We start from the raw sequence: 20745 nt of genomic DNA, 5'->3' as shown, positions 1-20745 counted from the left end.
GCAGCGTGACCCTGATGTGCAGACATTAATGAGAAGCTGTCTTCTTAATAGGGAGAATACCTCATCGTCCGCTAAAGAGTCTTCTTTGATAGCACGCTCGCGCCATCTCGCATCTCAAATAGCGTCGTACCCTCGCATGAAGAGAGCTGTGGCGTTGGAGAGCTTCTGCCCAGGCAGGCACCAGCAGGAGCGATTTCCCGCAGTTTCCAACCCACTAACAGGCGGTATCAAACTTGAAAGGCCTTGTACTACCTCCCAGCGACCATCTGGGAGGAGGTTGCAAGAATCACACGTTGGTTATTCCGGGATTCTGAGTCATTAACACGCCTGAGATCAACAATATAGAGTCATTGTTATCTCGAACTCTCTACCTCGCCCTGATTGGAAATGGGCTAAGTATACGTGCCGTTATAATGGGAAAGATAAAATGTACGATAATATATTTATGCTGGGAGGTAAATCATCTGGCTGAGAGAGACCATTATAGCAACTTTGTCAATTCACAAAACACATTAATAATAAAAATTATGTGTTGCCTATAAAGCACATTCAAAATTTTTATTATTGCCCAGAGCGATCAACAAGGCAACGAAATAGATACTGTGAATTAACTGCTGCGCGAAAGTAATAAAAATAGAAAGAAGAAATTAAACGAAGAAAAAATGAAATGATGACTATGCCGTAGCATCGAACAGTCTCCCAATAGATCGCAAACATTTGTAAACTTCACGGGATGAAGGAAGATTAGAGTTTAAATTCCCGTCGCAAGCGTGATAACTAGAAACGGAGAATACGCTCGGATTACGAAAGGACGTGGAAAGAAATCGGTGGTATTCTGTTCAAAGGAACCATGCCTATAGTAATTTAGGGAAGTCACAGAAAACTTATATCTGGAATGCCACATGAGAATTTGAACCACCATCCTCCAGATTCTTAGTCCTGTGTGCTGGCCACTGCGCCATCTCGCTCTGTAAACCTGTCGATCTCAAAATAGCGTTCCAAACAGTAATCTAGTGAGGTACAGCTTGAAGTAAGATGTAAAAAGAAAACAAGTTCGAAAGATGGAAGTACACTGCGCGTCTTGAGATGCAGAGTATACTGGACACACGGGAATAATATTCCTATCAGGTAAAAGGAACATGAAGACCCACTCAGGCAAAGTACCTACGACAAATCAGTTGTTACGAACAGCGTGCACGAAACTGGCCATCCCATTAAGAGAACAGGAAATGATTTAGGAATCATGACGATATCTGGACTTGATAGAAGAGTTGCAGATTGCTATCCATGAAAAGAAACATGATAACGCGCAAGTGAAAGACAACAAAACGAGACTTATCACCGGCTTTTTGGAATTATTTTAAGGCAGGTGCATGCTTATAAATTTGACAAATAGCTAGAGGCTGGCGATCGTAGGCGACGAAAACCGAGTACACTATTGGCCATTAAAATTGCTACACCACGAAGATGAGGTGCTACAGACGCGAAATTTAACCGACAGGAAGAAGATGCTGTGATATGCGAATGATCAGCTTTTCAGAGCATTCACACAATATTGGCGCCGGTGGCGACACCTGCAACGTGCTCACATGAGGAAAGTTTCCAACCGATTTCTCATACACAAACAGCAGTTGACCGGCGTTGCCTGGTTCAAATGGTTCAAATGGCTCTGAGCACTATGGGACTTAACTACTGTGGTCATCAGTCCCCTAGAACTTAGAACTACTTAAACCTAACTAACCTATGGACATCACACACATCCATGCCCGAGGCAGGATTCGAACCTGCGACCTTAGCGGTCACGCGGTTCCAGACTGTAGCGCCTATAACCGCACGACCACTCCGGCCCGTTGCCTGCTGAAACATTGTTGTGATGCCTCGTGTAAGGAGGAGAAATTCATACCACCACATTTCCGACTTTGATAAAGGTCGGATTGTAGCCTATCGCGATTGCGGTTTATCGTATCGCGACATTGCTGCTCGCGTTGGTCGAGATCCAATGACTGTTAGCAGAATATGGAATCGGTGGGTTAAGGAGGGTAATACGGAACGCCGTGGTGGATCCCAACGGCCTCGCATCACTAGCAGTCGAGGTGACAGGCATCTTATCCGTATGGCTGTAACGGATCGTGCAGCCACGTCTCGATCCCTCAGTCAACAGATGGGGACGTTTGCAAGACAACAACGCTGCACGAACAGTCCACGACGTTTGCAGCAGCATGGAATATCAGCTCGGAGACCATGGCTGCGGTTATCCTTGACGCTGCATCACAGACAGGAGCGCGTGCGATAGCGTACTCAACGACGAACCTGGGTGCACGAATGGGAAAACGTCATTTTTTCGGCTGAATCCAGGTTCTGTTTACAGCATCATGATGGTCACATTCGTGTTTGGCGACATCGCGGTGAACGCACACTGGAAGCGTGTAGTAGTCATCGCCATACTGGCGTATCACCTGGCGTGATGGTATGGGGCGCCATTGGTTACTCGTGTCGGTCAGCTCTTGTTCGCATTGACAGCACTTTGAACAGTGGACGTTACATTTCAGATGTGTTACGACCCGTGGCTCTACCATCCATTCGATCCCTGCAATACCCTACATTTAAGCAGGATAGTGCACGACCGCATGTTGCAGATCCTGCACGGGCCTTCCTGGATACAGAAAATGTTCGACTGCTGCCCTGGCCAGCACATTCTTCAGATCTCTCACCAATTGAAAAAGTCTGTTCAATGGTGGACGAACATCTGGCTCGTCACAATATGCCAGTCACCACTCTTGAACTGTGGTACCGTGTTGAAGCTGCATGGGCAGCTGCACATGTACACGCCATCCAAGTTCTATTTGACTCAATGCCCAGGCGTATCAAGGCCGTTATTACGGCCAGAGGTGGTTGTTCTGGGTATTGATTTCTCAGGATCTATGCACCCAAACTGCGTGAAAATGTAATCACATATTAGTTCTAGTATAATGTATTTGCCCAATGAATACTCGTTTATCATCTGCATTTCTTCTTGGTGTAGCAATTTTAACGGCCAGTAGTGTATATGGCTCCTGTTTAGTCGGCTGCATGGACACAAACAAGGAAAAAGAGAAGTTGCGATGGCCGTCGATAGGAATCCTATGTCAACTGTACAAAACACGTTCTAATTAATGGAAAACTTAATCTCCAAACTTAACTTCTTGTGCTTGTGCTTCCTGTGCCTCCTACATACAAGTACTTGATTCTGTATTACTTGTCGCAGAATGCAGGCTAAGAATGATCTTCCTATTACTAAGTACAAATGCTCTCGAAGTCTGCGATCGAACTGGCCGGGCAGCGATGGGCGGCTGGTTAAGTCAGCGTTGACAGGGGGCGCTGAACTCTGTCTTCCTGGAGGTGTGGCGCTGCTCGCTCTTTCCACTGACACGTGGGACTACGCTTTCTTGAGATCCCTTCACGGCGCTGTTGCGGTAGGTGCGCAGTCGTTGCTTTGCACAGCTCCATTTCACAGGAACGACCGGTGTCGTGATGTCAAATTACATCTTCCTGTGTACATGTACAAGACAGAAACGTAGAATCGACATTACGATAAACAAGCAGATGTATATCCTAATAATCTCTGCTGTATGACAAATAGTATGAAATACTGACACGTTAGTAAAACATATAAGCACTGATATAGGAAAGAAGGGGCCTCAGCCCTCTCAAAATGAAATACTCTGTCACGTCAGCAAAATATTTCAGTTCTTATAACGGAAGGAGGAGGCCTCAGCCTTCGCAATATAAAATACTGTTACAAGCAACCAACAAGGCAGCATCGTTTAAACTGACCAGTTGAGAAACTGACATGTTAAAGGTGAGTTTACCTACAATGAAAAAAGAAAAATATGAGAACAAGAAGAGTTAAAAAGCCTCAGCTAGCAACATTCAAAGCCCGTACTTATGAAAAGTAACTTAATATCAGGAAGCGGTGGACAGCAACCATCCAGCCGCCTCGCTGTGAAGGGGCCACACTGCCTTCAACGTGCTCACGAGTGTCACAGAGGACACTAGCACTACCAAGCGCTTAGCGGGGCAAGTTGCAAACGTTTTCGCGCATATCCAAATATCATGGGAATGACTGAGACCCCTGTTACACAGCACAACCATATAAATTACACTGAAGAGTAAAAGGAACTGGTACGCTGCCTAATATCATGTAGGGCTCCCGCGAGCACGCAGAAGTGCCGAAACACTACGTGGTGTGCATTCGATAATTGTCTGAAGTACTGCTGGAGAGAACTGACGACGTGAATCCTGCAGGGCTGTCCATAAACCCATAAGAGTACGGGGGGGGGGGAGGGGGGTGAGTTCTGAACAGCACGTTGCAAGGCATCCCGGATATGCTTAATAATGTTCATGTCTAGGGAGTTCGGTAGCCAGCCGAAATGTTTAAACAGAAGAGAGTTCCTGGAGCCACTCTGTATCAATTCTGGACGTGTGGATTGTCGCATTACTTGCTGGAATTGTCCAAATCCGTCGGTATGCACAATAGACATGAATGGATGCAGCTAATCGGGCAGGATGCTTACGTACGCGTCACCTGTCAGAGTCGTATCTAGACGTATCAGAGGTCCCATACCACTCCAAGTGCACAGATGCTCCACGAGCGCGAACAGTTCCATCCTGACATGCAGGGTCCATGACTTCATAAGGTTGTCTCTGTAACCCGTACACGTCGATCTGCTCGGTACAATTTGAAACGAGATTCGTCCAACCAGGCAGCATGTTTCCAATTATCAACAGCCGAATATCGGTGTTGATGGGCCAATGCGAGGCGTAGAGCTTTGTGTCGTGTAGTCATCAAGGGTACACGAGAGGCTCTAAAACCCCATGTCAATGATGTTTCGTTGATGGCTTAGCACTAAATTCTGCAGCTATTTGCGGAAAGGTTGCACTTCTGTCACGTTGAACGATTCTCTTCAGTCGTCGTTGGTGCCGTTCTTGCAGGATCTTTTTCCGGGCGCAGCTATGTCGAAGATTTGATGTTTTACCAGGTTCCTGATATTCACGGTACACTCGTGAAATGGTCGTTCGCCAAAATCACCACTTCATCGCTACCTTGGAGATGTTGTCCCATCGCTCGTGCGCCGACTATAACACCACGTTCAAACTCACTTAAATCTTGATAACCTGTAGCAGCAGTGACCGATCTAACAACTGCGCCAGACACTTGTTGTCTTACAGGGTGTTTCAAAAATGACCGGTATATTTGAAACGGCAATAAAAACTAAACGAGCAGCGATAGAAATACACCGTTTGTTGCAATATGCTTGGGACAACAGTACATTTTCAGGCGGACAAACTTTCGAAATTACAGTAGTTACAATTTTCAACAACAGATGGCGCTGCAAGTGATGTGAAAGATATAGAAGACAACGCAGTCTGTGGGTGCGCCATTCTGTACGTCGTCTTTCTGCTGTAAGCGTGTGCTGTTCACAACGTGCAAGTGTGCTGTAGACAACATGGTTTATTCCTTAGAACAGAGGATTTTTCTGGTGTTGGAATTCCACCGCCTAGAACACAGTGTTGTTGCAACAAGACGAAGTTTTCAACGGAGGTTTAATGTAAGCAAAGGACCAAAGAGCGATACAATAGAGGATCTGTTTGAAAAATTTCAACGGACTGGGAACGTGACGGATGAACGTGCTGGAAAGGTAGGGCGACCGCGTACGGCAACCACAGAGGGCAACGCGCAGCTAGTGCAGCAGGTGATCCAACAGCGGCCTCGGGTTTCCGTTCGCCGTGTTGCAGCTGCGGTCCAAATGACGCCAACGTCCACGTATCGTCTCATGCGCCAGAGTTTACACCTCTATCCATACAAAATTCAAACGCAGCAACCCCTCAGCGCCGCTACCATTGCTGCACGAGAGACATTCGCTAACGATATAGTGCACAGGATTGATGACGGCGATATGCATGTGGGCAGCATTTGGTTTACTGACGAAGCTTATTTTTACCTGGACGGCTTCGTCAATAAACAGAACTGGCGCATATGGGGAACCGAAAAGCCCCATGTTGCAGTCCCATCGTCCCTGCATCCTCAAAAAGTACTGGTGTGGGCCGCCATTTCTTCCAAAGGAATCATTGGCCCATTTTTCAGATCAGAAACGATTACTGCATCACGCTATCTGGACATTCTTCGTGAATTTGTGGCGGTACAAACTGCCTTAGACGACACTGCGAACACCTCGTGGTTTATGCAAGATGGTGCCCGGCCACATCGCACGGCCGACGTCTTTAATTTCCTGAATGAATATTTCGATGATCGTGTGACTGCTTTGGGCTATCCGAAACATACAGGAGGCGGCGTGGATTGGCCTCCCTATTCGCCAGACATGAACCCCTGTGACTTCTTTCTGTGGGGACACTTGAAAGACCAGGTGTACCGCCAGAAGCCAGAAACAATTGAACAGCTGAAGCAGTACTTCTCATCTGCATGTGAAGCCATTCCGCCAGACACGTTGTCAAAGGTTTCGGGTAATTTCATTCAGAGACTACGCCATATTATTGCTACGCATGGTGGATATGTGGAAAATATCGTACTATAGAGTTTCCCAGACCGCAGCGCCATCTGTTGTCGAAAATTGTAACTACTGTAATTTCGAAAGTTTGTCTGCCTGAAAATGTACTGTTGTCCCAAGCATATTGCAACAAACGGTGTATTTCTAACGCTGCTCGTTTAGTTTTTATTGCCGTTTCAACTATACCGGTCATTTTTGAAACACCCTGTATATAGGCGTTGCCGACCGCAGTGCTGTGAGCTGGTTGTTTATATATCTCTGTGTTTGAATATGCATGCCTGTACCAGTGTCTTTGGTGCTTCAGTGTATAAAATGTTTTGTTTGATGCAGGAGTTGTGAGGATTAAACGTGCTACGAAATGTTTACCCATAGGCATACTACCATGCACATAAAACCTCGTTTCAAAATCTTGAAGCATTCACGCAATGGAAGTAAAATGATGTACGAGTATGTTCTACTGATCCCGTGTACGCAGAGTTATTCATAAGTGCGTGTGGGGTTTCATAAGGCGACTGCGCAAAACCTACAAGACCTATAGAAAAATGAAAGATTTCAATGGAGAGAAAATTCCTTAAAATTTTCGTTGCTAATACGCGCCGTGGGGTAATTGCAGAAAACACCACTATGGAACAGACAAATTATGGGCTTCGTGTTGTCACTTCGATTGCATGCTGGTAGGCGACGAAACGAACAAAATGGTTCAAATGGCTCTGAGCAGTATGGGACTTAACATCAGAGGTCATCAGTCCCCCAGAACTTAGAACTACTTACACCTAACTAACCTAAGGACATCACACACATCCATGCCCGAGGCAGGATTCTAACCTGCGACCGTAGCGGTCTTGCGGTTCCAGACTGAAGCACCGAGAACCGCTCGGCCGCACCGGCAGGCCCAAACGAACAGATTTCCAAATTGGCCCGCAGTCGTAGCAGCACCTGGAACTTCAGTGAATATCAATAATAATTTCGTGTGGCTCATTGGGTCAGTCCTAATCATTCAACTGGGCACGACTTCGTCGCCTTGCGTGTCTCTGTTCTATCTCAGTAATCCAACAGGGTAAAGGGGACCTACAGTTTAATGGGGAATCCGAATCGTGTATCGTTGAGAGGAAGCGATTCCACGACTTCTCCGTTTCCAAGCACGCAATGTACCATTAGACCGCCAAACACGACGTACGACGTGTGTGAGAAAAGCAGCGAGAGAGACAATACTGTGAGCGATTTGGTCACACTATGTTGTTCTACTTGTGTAGATCTGTGCATTCACCCCTTCGAGATGCTCAGTCGGAGTTTCAGCTCCGTGCAGCCATCACGAGATTTTTGAGAGCGCCATCAGTGAAGCTGTGTTTTGGTTGTGAATTTAGAGCAACGTTATGCCATCAAATTTCTTGTTGAACTTGGGGAAACGGCGAATGTTACCTTTGAAAATTTAAAACATGGTCATGAGGAACATTCCTTAACACGAGCACAAGTTCTTCGTTGGCACAAATAACTTCTTGAAGGCCGAGAACACGTTAAACCTGGCTCAGGGAGACCTTCACCTTCAAAAATGATGCGTGCTCTTGTGAGACCAGATCGACGTTTCACAATAAAGATGATGGGTGACCTGTTAAACTCTTTCATCATACATCAATTTTTGACCTAAGATTTACACATGCGAAAGCTTTGTGCCAAAAAATGTACTGAAATACATCACAACTGTGCAGAAGGACAATCGAAGAAACAAGTGCTTTGGCCTTCTTCATGGGAGGATGCCAATGACAACGAATGGTTCAGTCACGTGATCACAGGTAATGAATTCTAGATTTTTGAGAACAGTTCCGAGAGAAAACGGCGAAGTGAGGAGTGGCACACTGAGACATCTTCTCGACCGAAAAAGCTCGAATGAGCAAATCAAAATAATGCTGATTTGCTTTTTTGGCATCGCGCATGAAGTATTTGTTCATCCAGGACAATCTATCGCTGGCCGGGTGGCCGAGCGGTTCTAAGCGCTATAGTCTGACCCCTACGGTCGCAGTTTCGAACCCTTCCTCCGGCATGGATGTGTGTGATGTCCTTAGGTTAGTTAGGTTTAAGTAGTTCTAAGTTCTAGGAAAGTGATGATCTCAGAAGTTACGTCCCATAGCGCTCAGAGCCATTTGAACCATTTGAGGACAATCTATCAACCAAGTCTCCTTGAAAGGCTCAAGAAAAGGGTGACTCGAATTAGACAGGACACTAGCTACAAGTGGACTCTGCATCATTACAGCACCCTATGCACAGCTACTTCTGTCACGGATTTTTATTTACCTCAAAAGGCATTCCTGTTTCTCCACAGCCCCCCTGTACACCTTATTCACCTAATTTGGGTCCTTGTGATATTTTTTCTTTTCCCGAAATCGAAAAATGACGTTCTGTTGTTCCACAGCCCCCCTATTCACCTGATCTGAGTTCTTGCAACATTTTTTTCCCGAAGGACATCATTTTGGCATTCTGGAGAACATTCAAAACAACATGTTAAAGGCCCTATCAGTTGAAGCCTTTCCAAGCTGCTACCAAGACTGGGAAGAAAAGCTCCGGCGATGTATAGATGCCGAAGGTAACAACTCTGAAAGGAACAATATTGTTGTTTAAAAAAATAAAAACTTTGATGGATAAAAAATCAGTCTCATTACTTTTCTTACCTTGTACTTCATTTAACTGCACACATGTGTAGCCGCTTGCCGCCTAACGAACAGTGACCAAATTCATCACCTGTAATCTGAGTAAAAGACTTGGGGAAATCCTTTATCCACTGTATGTGTCTATTGTGTGTGTGTCTCTGTATTTTTCATACAGTTGTCTGAAAGCACGGAGATCTTATGGTTAACCCCATACATAAATTGTATGGTAGTAGACCTTAGTGGCGAAAGTGAAAAGTTAGATATGGTATTTGCTCTCAGATCGGCAACCACGACCAGCACCGCGTGGCCAGCCGGTACAGCCCAGAGATGGTGGACGGGATGAACATGCTGGTGACGTTGCTGCCGGGAACCGCCGTCACCTACAATGGAGAGGAGATCGGTATGGAGGACAACTACAACATGACGTGCGAGGTGGCTCAGGACCCGCAAGGCTGCGCAGATAACGTCACGCTGGGAAGTTCCAGGGACCCACAGAGGACGCCGTTCCAGTGGGACGACTCCAAGAATGCAGGTATGCGTGCTCTGCAGACTGCTTGGATCACATGCTTTGTGCCAGAGGAGAGGGTATGCCGTGACAGGGCTGGCTGGAAGGCATTGTGGTGTGGCAATGGACTTGAAAGACAGAGGTTCGTATCCCCATTTGACCATCCAGACAATTTTTACATTATTTCCCTAAATCTCATAAGACACATACCAGATTGGCTGAAATTACACACGAAACCCTAATCCTCCTTCCCTTTTTGTACCTAGGAGACCGTGAGGGGCTGTTCGGGCGGTAATTTGCAACGAATTGTTTTCTCTGGGGAAGTCAGCACGTTTCCTTAATTTCATCTAAAGTAGATGACCATTAAAGGCAACCAGGCAGCAATCTTGTAGGTTCACTCTTCATTATGAAGCAAGACGAAAAAAACTAGCGCTTTCCTCTCGAACTGTCCCAAGGAGACCATACTCACGTCCACTGCTTCCACTGACTGAAGTGGCACAGTGCTAAAGGAACGGGGCTCTAGAATTCTGGAGGAGCAAACATGAATTCCCCGTTCGGTCCTGAAGATTATCCAATGTTGCCTAATCCTATTAAGGTAAATGGTTCACCTGAAATTGATATCGTCGATTTTATTCCCCATTGCTATCCTGTCCAGCGTGTGGCGCCGATGAGACGTTAAGCCCCAATCTCCCATCTTTCTGCCATGTCCCGTGGTAAACTGTTGTCCTCAATATATTTTCAAAGATATTTGCTGTTTCGCTTTATTTAGAAACACTGGTCGTGCTATTTCACCTAAATAAGTGCTATACGTATCACCAGATAGTAGCATCGTTGATGTGCCACAAGTAGGTGCTATCTTGTTGGTACTCCGTTGACAGGTATTGCGAATAGAAGCACGGTGGTCAAGCTGTGCAACTCCTATTCGGAAGAAGTAGGTTTCAGCTCCCAGTCCGACAATTTTGAATTAAATTTGATAGAAAATGCCTGGGCAATTCCTAGGATCCATTTACTGATCCACTATCAGTGAAGTTAGCTCGTGTTCCTTTAATATTGCAACTTTCATTGTGGTGGAAGATGGTGGGTATTTCACTCCTAAAATTTCACGACGGATAATAATAAAAAAAATATTTATTCGCTTTTTAATCATGTACCCGAAGAGCTGCACCTTTTGTTTTCCTGTTAAATAGTTATCGATTTAAAAACCACACAGCTCCATCTTCAGGAGTCTTTTAATGCTCATGCGCACAAATTACTACAAAGTTGCTCTTCTCCTTAGCTTTCACATACAAATTCTACTCTTCGCTTAGCTGCAGCGGATGGAGACAGCTGGCATTGATACGTCAGCCTGGTGTTCTCATCTTCTTCTTTTATATATCCTCACAGCTGCTAGTAATTTTGATCCCCAGCGTAGTTTACACATGGAGGTTAATAAACATTCATTAAAAATGAAACTCTCCAGTAATTTTGTAACGTAGTATGAGGTGAAGTCTGAATACTTCACTTTTAGTATGTGATCTGATTAAATACACAGTATTAGACGTGTGGTTACTGTATGTTACTCTATACTTATTAGTAATTTATGTTCCAGTACCACAGATCAGGCTAGTAGCTACATGTACATTACATGGGCCAACGAATAAATATTTTTTGATTTAGTAATATTACATTCTGTTGATTGTTTTGGAGGGTATAGGGAGAAGGAATGAATCCCAGTTTTGTTCTATCACGAACAGCTCTTTCACAGTTAGAAACTGCAAATCAGCAATACACATGTAACTTTTTCAATATGTGTGGAGGTTGTATTGCGGTACAAACATGAAAATACAACACCACTCAAATTTTCTAGGAAAGACGGTGACTGTTCAGAAAGTGAATTTTAGGCTCATCAACGAATCTAACGTTTTGTCATTTCTCAGCATGTTGATTACAAGAGAAAAATAGTGTGGGTAGGTTTTGTTCTCTAATACCTCAGTAACAACCTCGTTGAATGGTAGAAAGCCTTCCTCTCACACCCAGTTATTTTTGTTTCAGAGGTGTAAGTGAATATCATATTTCGAATATCAGGTCCAACAGCTAGTCCTTACTTTCAGTTTCTAACTTCACCCTGAGATAAATGAGGCATTTCCCATCTTTGGCTATTGCTTTCATGGGCTGTTTTATTACGCTGAAATTATTATGTGGTGATAATACAATATTTTTAATCAATCAGATTCTTACGCCAAAATATTATAAACTTCACATTATTATTTATTGAGATGGTATATGAAATATATATACGAGGGTCAGAACTTTAATAGTGGCAGCTATTTATTTACAGCACGTACAAAATAGATATGTGTTTCAAAGTTTTACTGACCTTCAAAGTAGTCAGCAGCATTGTGTGTAACCTGTTGCCAGCGATGTGGAAGTAGGAGGATACTCTTAGCAGTGCCAGTTGAGTTGACAGTTCGAGCGGCGCGGTCTATTGCCGGACGAACTTGGAGCAGTTCTGAAGCAAATGCCGTGAAGTGTCTACTTCAGCTTAGAAATCGAGTTGAACTCACGAGGGCTTAAGTCAGGGGAGTGCAGGAGGTGGTATTCGTCTTAGAAACCCCATCACTCAAACAAATCAGCAACAGCGTGCGCTGTACGTGCTTGGGAATTGTCCTGCAAAATGATGGTCAGGACCTGCAGAAAGTGTCATCACTTCTGTCTCTAAGCTGGCCGTAGGTTGTGTTCCAAAACTGAACAGCATAGAGACAGAAGCGACGACAATTTCTACAGGAGCTGGCCATTATTTTGCAGGGCAATGCTCAAGCACGTACAGTGAAATCTGTTACTTATTTCTTTGACTAATGGGGCTGCTAAGTGCTGTAGCACCTACTGCACTCCCCTGACTTAAGCCTTCGTGGGTTCGATTTCTAAACTGAAGGAAACACTTCACAGCATTCGCTTCAGAAGTGCTACAAATTCGTCATCCTCGATAGTTGAGTGGTCAGCGTGACGGATTGCCGTCCTACGGGCCCTGCTTCAATTCCCAGGTGGGTCGGAGATTTTCTCCGTTCAGGGACTGGGTGTTGCGTTGTCTTCATCATAATTTCATCCCCATCCGGCGCACAGACCTGCACTAAGGCGGCCGGACTTGCCCCGCAAGGGGGCTCCCGGCCAATGACGCCAAACGCTTTTTGCTACAAATTTGTCGGACAATAGACCACGCCGCTCGAACTGTCAACACAACTGGCACTGCTGAGAGTATCCTACGACTTCCACATTCCTGGCAACGGGCTATACACAATGCTGGTGACTACTATGAAGGTCAGTAAAACTATGAAACACTTATCTGTTTTGTACGAGCAGTAAATAAATAGTTGTATGTATAAGAGTTCCAACCCTCGTAATTAAAATTGCTAAAATGCCTTTTCCAGTACTGACTTCGTTGTAAAACAAATAGTGGGTGATACGGCATTTTTTATCATATGAAAATCCAGATCACTAAAAATCAAAAAAATATCCCACTTCAGTCAAAAAGCGTTCTTTCACCGTTGACCTGTGTTAGTTGTAGCTGAATTGGTATTAATATCTAGATGTCTAAAAAAATATCGTGGCTTGGAAATCGATAACAGTTAAATCGGAAAGCAGTGAGTGCAGCTTGGGCACAGAAATGGAAACGAAAGGAATAGTATCTACTTTTCACAGTGAAAGAGCTTGTTTCAGTTTTAGACTACAATACGCGTGCTGAAGCGCGAGGCTGCGGTGGCGTATGCTCGGCTCTTGTGCGCAGGCTTCAGCACGGCGGACGTGACGTGGCTGCCCGTGAACCCCAACTACCCGACACTGAACGCCGCACTCCAGGACTCGGTGGACGGCCGCAGCCACATCAAGACGTACCGCCTGCTGGCGCAGCTGCGGCTGGACGAGTCCCTCCACAACAGCAACGCCACCGTCACCAGCACGGGAAGCGTCTTCCTCTTCAGCAGGGGGCAGTAGGTTCCACTTGCACACTCCTACCAACCTTGTAGAGTTGCATTTTCATGTCTAATCCGCATTAAAGTACCCGCAGGGTATAATCAGTGTACAGATACTCACAGAGATCGGAGGTGGGCTGTAATTGTCGTACAGAAGAGAAACTTTGTAGATGTTCCAATGCGTTACTTTCGGAACCGACATACACTGGAAAAACATAGTTCCAATATTGGCAACACGGTGCAAATCTGTCGCTGTGAATGGAGGAAATTTGTATAAAAATGTTTTCACCTGCAATGTATGGGGAAGGGGTGCGGTCAGAAAAGGCAAAATGAGCGAGAATGACAATGTTGATTTTATTGTTTACGCCGCTTACGCAACTTGTTCAATATGAGCACAGGAGACGTCGAAGAGGCGCTGTTCATTGTCAGATTTGCACTTGGTGGCCGAAACTGGAAATATTTTTTTTCCAGAGTGGATCCGTTCCACATCAACGCTTTAGTATATCTACCAAGTTTCGCTGCCATACGATAATTGCAGTCTACATTGGACCTCTGTGTCTTTTTTCCAGAATAAATCAGTTAAACATTAACGCATTAGCATATCTACCAAGTTTCGCTGCCATATATAATTACAGTCCACACTGGACGTCTGTGAGTAGCTGCAGTTTAATTATGACCACCTGGTAGGTTAACAAGGCTCTTTAAGTGTGGAATACACATTATCACGTTGACTTTCTGTTAAACACTACTCTTTATTTTTTGCTCTTTATTATAGCCCACTACCCAGTATTCTACAATAGACCAAATTTTCTATCTACAATAGCTATTACTATCACTATTAATAAGCTAATACTACCACCATCATCACCATATTTTTGCTACTGCTACTACTACTACTACTACTACTATTACTACTGTTGCTGTTGCCACTGTTGCGTCTACATACGACTCCCTTCACCATTATTACAGGACTTTTCAAAAAGACTCATCTGATTTAAGTAGATTGTGTGTTCTACATGAATGAAGATAAGAACGAGGCTTGAAAGCGTAAATGAACAGATCCAAGAGTATAGAAATAATTGAAGAAACATGTCGCAAACATGAATGAAAATAGGATGCGTGAAATTATAATTAAGTGTCGACCAACAAGGAAAAGATCAGTACAGTAGACAGATCAAGAAACGGGCGGAGATATCAAATAACTATCACGAAGCATGAAAGCAGTGCACAAGGGAACACAACAGGCAACTGTGTGACACTTGAAGAAAGAAGAAGAACGAAAAAGACGAAAAACTTTTTTATTGAAAAAGAACTATCCGAAAATACAAGGGAGTACTTTTTACATACATACACATAAAATCTTGGGGTGATTTTTACATTTAGTTTTCGAACAAAGTTTTCGTTTAACTTTCGCAAATGTTAAGTGTGCTCTCTGTTGGCGGGAGCCACATTCGGCCCAGACATTCGCCGTCTGGAGATGCTGCATTCATTTCTGTTGCTATTCTGCGTCGAAGTTCATCCTAAAGTATGTGAAAGGGAAGCTACATAGGCAGAGTCTTTCATAGCCCACAAGAAGCCCACACACCGTGAAATAAGGCGACCATGGAGGCCAACAGTGAAACGCAAGATCCGTACACTACATACGACCGATTCATCGTTGAGGCAGATCACTGTTAAGAAACGCTGTTACTCTGATTTGATGCCTTATAAATGGTTTTGAAAGCCTGCGAAACTGAAATGAATAGGTTTGTTTATAAATAATAATTCTGTTAACAGTGACGATTTCTTTATATACGGTACTTTTCACACGACTCGTTTCGGGAAATGATTCCCATTTCTACGTGATGTCGACGATATGTGAGAGTCTGCTTCATTTCGTTGACTTTCAGTTTTCTTATGGTCCATTCGTGCTGAGTCTCATACACACTATACTCCACACACAACTTGCTGTACACTTTAAACATCGAAAAAATTTTCGACAGCAGAAGAATGATCTATAAACATATCTAAACGCTGTCACATTCAGATAGCTGTGCAGTGGTGCTCCATTATGTTCAAAAATGGAATTTTCGATACGTTCTCGCAATTGTGGAGAAAACCAAATCTTCATCATTTCCACGTACGTGATTCTTATTCCGAAAAAGCGGGAAAAAATAGGTGGTTGACGTTCCGCTTTGAATGGACCTTACAAGAGCATCACCCATCAGTCGGATTCTTGTAATTTTTTTATATTTATGGCACGCGAAGTTCAGAACGTAAATAGGAATGGCCCAAAGCTGTTAGATGCAACTCTCAAAAATACTCGAGAAAATCGACTTTGAAGATTTCGGAGGAACTGTAAGCCAGTGAAGAGAAGTTCATTTTCGCGACCTGCCGCGTGGCTCAATCTGAAGATGACAGTGAAGGTACTAAATGTGTGCTACTGCTAAAGACTGAATGTAATCCCTCATTCTACGAATGCCGTAATTTATGACTGCACTTATCTGTAACCCTCTTTCTGTAATTTCATTGTAAGCTAGCTATTTTTGTTACTGTTTTTGTGGAATAAAGAAAAACTCGGTAGCGTCTTGGTAAAACTACTGGGTGCTCAGGTTCGAATCTCCGTCATCTTTTTTTCCGTTTTGGTTTTTCCTTCAGTTCGAATACTTACATAATTTCAATATAAAATTTCTCAAATACATGTCAATTAGGGCAATCTGATCGTTACTTATTAAGAAAAATGAACGTCTTCTTGTTTATATTACATATCGCACTCAGTGCAAATGTAAACTCTTAATTGTCGTTATTTTATAAAAGATGGTCATTAAATATCGTGCCACCAGCTTGTCGCCTTGTTGATAGCGTTGCTGATTGTCGGTTGTGGGACCCCGATTTCGAATCCTGGCCGGGTTAGGGATTTTCTTCTCTCGGGATTAGGTGTGTCGTTTACAGTCACCATCATCGACGAGTAAATCGCCTAAGTGGCGTCAAATACAGTAAAAGACTTGCACTAGGCGGCTGAACAGCTCCAGAACGAATCTACTGGCTAGAAATGCCGTACACGCGTTTTATTTCAATAAACTCTCCGTCCGAGCAATCCCAGAAAGCTCCAACGGTACCTACCGACCGCCGTGTTATCCTCAGCCGATAGACGTCAATGGATGTGGATATGGAGGACCATGTGGTCAGCACGCCGCTCTTCCGGACGTTGTCAGTTTTCGTGGCCGGAGCCGCTACTTCCCAGTCAAGTAACTCCTCAATCATCCTCACACGGGCTGAGTACACCCCACCTGCTATCAACCCTCGGAAGACGCGAATGGTCACCTATCTCAGTGCTAACCTAGCCCGACAGTCCTTAACTTCGGTGATCGACGGCAACTGGTGTTACCACTGCGGCAAGGCCGTTGTTTCATTTAAATAAAGATTGTTCAAATAAAAAAAATACGATTTTGTTGACAGTCTCACAAAATGCCGATAATTAAGAATTTATATTTCCAATAAAAACTGGAATTTTGCGTGTGATATGTAATTAGAATGAAGAAGATGTGCGTTATTCATAAAAATGTTGACTACATATGTGTTAATTAGCATATATTTAATGAATTTTAAATGTAAATGATATAGATACTCGAAATTAAACGAAAAAATACCACGAATAGAAAAGACCATAGCGAGGTATGAGCCAGCAACTTTTTGATAACCCGTCATTCTTGAACACTATTGACTCAATCACATGATCCGTCCTGAAAACCGCCAAAATTTTTGTAAATAAGGTTACTTGAAAAACTTCAAAGTCGATTCTCTCGAGAGTTTTTGAGACTAGCATCGACCATCTTTGGGCCATTGATGTTTGAGTCTGAGCTTCATGCACCATAAAAAAATAATTAAAAAAAAATACAAAAATCCGGTTACCGGGTGGTCTCCTTGTTAGCCTCATCACTGAACGCTAAATGTGAAATAAAATTATTTTCTTTCATTTACATGCCCCGAAGGAATTCACAACACTCAGCACGTTATTATTTTCCACCGTCGTTGAGTGCTTGAAACAATTGAATCCTGCGTGGTTTGAAACGTAAACATCAGTGTGCCAAACTCTAGACAGACACGTGGGTAAAGGTAAAGTCCTAGTTCGCACCATGAGCAGTTTTCTGTGGACTGACTGTAAAGCTCTGTTGAAATAGCTCTTAGTCGTGAGCGAGCACACCGGGCGACCTGTGGAGTTACATAAACAACCAGTGTCTTGAAACTTCTGGTCCCATAGTCGAATGCTTTGAGCTACAGGGGAGAAGGTGCAGTGCCGTATTCCCGTCAAATATAACGCCACACATTTCTAACCCAATTGAAACCGTTGAAATGGGGAAGGCAAAACGCTTTTTGGTTCTGTGTATTGATATCGAACTCACATCGTGTAAAGAACGAGCAACCGAGGTAACTGCGCATAGGAGATTGCTGTCGACAACCACAGGATCTATGAACTCAACTACAGCGCCAATATTCATCCCAAGCCTCCATATTCATTCATGTACAAGATATAGTCTTTGAAATCAGCGAAATATTTTTGAAATAGCCTAGGCATACAAATGTTCAGCCAATCAAAGATATCTGTCGGAGTTTTTACACAGTTACTCAGTGGCACCTCAGGTCCATAATTCACTGCCTGCTCCGTGGGTACTGTAGACTAACGAAATCGCCGGCCTAAGTGGCCGTGCTGTTCTACAGTCTGGAGCCGAGCGACCGCTACCTGCCTCGGGCATGGATGTGTGTGATGTCCTTAGGTTAGTTAGGTTTAATTAGTTCTAAGTTCTAGGCGACTGATGACCTCAGAAGTTAAGTCGCATAGTGCTCAGAGCCATTTGAACCATTTGAACTAACGAAATCTAAAATTTTCGCCCAGATTAGATAGACGCAGTCTCTGTCGGCACACGTTTTTCCTGTCCTTCCTGGTTACAGAGGTCAATCCTCTGGCTCTATGCTCTGTTCATCATTAAGAATAAACCTGATGTACACAAACACAAACGTGATGATTGGTCAGAAGCCGTAACACATGTACACTGGTGTTCTTGCGCTCTTGGAATTAGGTCCTACTTATAAATTAGATATCCTATTGCTAAGTTACGTTAAATGAAACTTTAAGATATTCTAATGCATTAACAGCCATCAAAGTTCTTCTTAATCACGCTTTAGCTTTGTAGGTTCTATTTCAGAAATCGTGTACGGTCACAGTCTCTGTACTGTTTTGCTCCGATTGTCGCTCTGTCAATACGCAGTATGAAAATGGCTGAGGCTGCTACCTGCTCCGTAGTGAAACATGCGTGTGCGACACGGTTAAAAAGTGGCGAAAAACAGATTGTTCGTAATGTTGTTAATACATTTACATAAAAAGTCGGCTTAGAAGTTTCCCGAGCGATGGTATTTGATACGGTTGAGGTGTACCTATACACTGTATGTGTAGCGGAATCGGTACCATAGTAGATTAACTGTCTGGTGCAGTTCATGACTCGGTGGTTCAAGTTCGGCCTTGGTCATCGCTTTTTCCGTTCACTTTGAAGTAACCACATTATGCAATTGTAAAACTCATCTTCATTTGTTATGAATAATGCATGTCGTCTTGTTTCTAATTAAATATTGCACGCGAAGTGCCTGTTTCTATTTAAAATGTGAATTCTTCGCTGTCGATATTTATGAAAGGTTGTTGATAAAAGTATCTCGAATTAAGAAGACATCACAGTTTAATTTTTCAGGCCAAAAATGAAAAATTAATACTCTATTAATAGACTATTTTCATTGTTTTATACCACACATGTAGTCTCACTCGAACCAGTGTGAATAAGTGTCGTAAAACATGAATAACAATAATTTTCATGATGTCGATCACACCAAACAAATGTTGCACTTTTACATTTCCCACTGTGCCATTACGATATGAACCCAGTAAAACGGATCTGGAGCCAAGTTAAGGGATTTGTCGCGAGAAATAACAAGACTGTTAAGCTGCCAGAAGTACTGGAACTAACCCATGCAGCTTTTTCACATGTCACTGCCGAACGCTGGCGCGCTATAGAACGCCACATCATGAAAGAAGTGCAGAAAATGTGGCAGCTGGGTGGGTTCGTGAATTCTGTTGTTGGTTGACTCGTGATGAACGTAGCAGATGACAGTTACAGAACTGAAATGTATTGCTCAGATTTGGATAAGGAAGGAGCTAAGAGATTATCAGACTGTAATTAATACCTTCAGTTGCTCCAGTATTGAACAATTCGATGAAATCCCTGCGGTGCGCTTTTGCGTCACACGTAGCTCACTCAGAAGAATTACTTTTTGTTTATGTTTGAAATTTTCATCACTCGTGTTTGTATTTGGAATGCTATGTTAGGTGAGATGCGAGCATTTTATGCTCTCCGTCTGGTCACCTAAGAAGCGTGCGGTAGTGCTGGAGTTCTGCCGAATATTGTTTCATTCTCTTTAAAAATTAAGTGACATTCGAAATTATATTATTTCTCTGGTCGTTTCTTTTTACGTTTGAACTGCAACTGCTCATATAATTCCATGTTAACTGGACCAGGTGGCTGGCTAGTTCTGCCCAAGTTAAATGCGCCGGTAAAGCTGTTGGCCCGCATTATCGCTCAGTCGCTGTGAGTGTAACACAGCATAGTACGTATCCTGATGATCATACTCGACTGTACTGGATACAGCTCGGCTTCCGCTCCTCGTGAAACGAAATCCAATGAGATTCAAGCAGACGCTGAAGAATACGTGGCATAATGTTTACATCGGGTTTATTCTTATGACGAACACAATTTAGAACGAGTTACGATATTCAGTGTCGATTGTCCCTTCATTATGACCCGCGTCACCCTGGTCTCTCCAATTCCTTGGGTGTGCAGACCTGTGCTTCAGCGGCGTTAATGTGCCTGTAGCGCAGATGGGACATGTTGGTTCAAAAGACGATGTCCCTCGCACGCCTTTGTAGAGATGGAACATGTCAGTTCAAAAGATGACGCCCCACTCATGGCTTTGTAAAAACTTCGATCTGGTGTAGTTTTTGCAGCAGAAGGGCGAATTAATTACCAGAAACGATATTCATATTACTTTCATCCACTTCTGAATTATACGTATTTTGTGGACAGAAG

General features: G+C 43.6%; 1 protein-coding gene across 1 annotated transcript in view; it reads left to right on the top strand.

The window, feature by feature from the left end:
• Nucleotides 1-20745, top strand: part of LOC126165291 (uncharacterized) — a 380023-nt gene that overhangs the window by 229061 nt on the left and 130217 nt on the right. The window contains exons 18-19 of the mRNA XM_049920310.1: nt 9467-9719; nt 13453-13654. Of these exons, the coding sequence (XP_049776267.1) occupies nt 9467-9719; nt 13453-13654 (455 nt within the window). The remainder of the gene's footprint in view (nt 1-9466; nt 9720-13452; nt 13655-20745) is intronic.

Source organism: Schistocerca cancellata, chromosome 1 (assembly GCF_023864275.1).
Source record: "Schistocerca cancellata isolate TAMUIC-IGC-003103 chromosome 1, iqSchCanc2.1, whole genome shotgun sequence".
NCBI lineage: Eukaryota > Metazoa > Arthropoda > Insecta > Orthoptera > Acrididae > Schistocerca > Schistocerca cancellata.
Note: the sequence above shows the minus strand (reverse complement) of the source record. Positions and strands in the feature narration are given on the sequence as shown.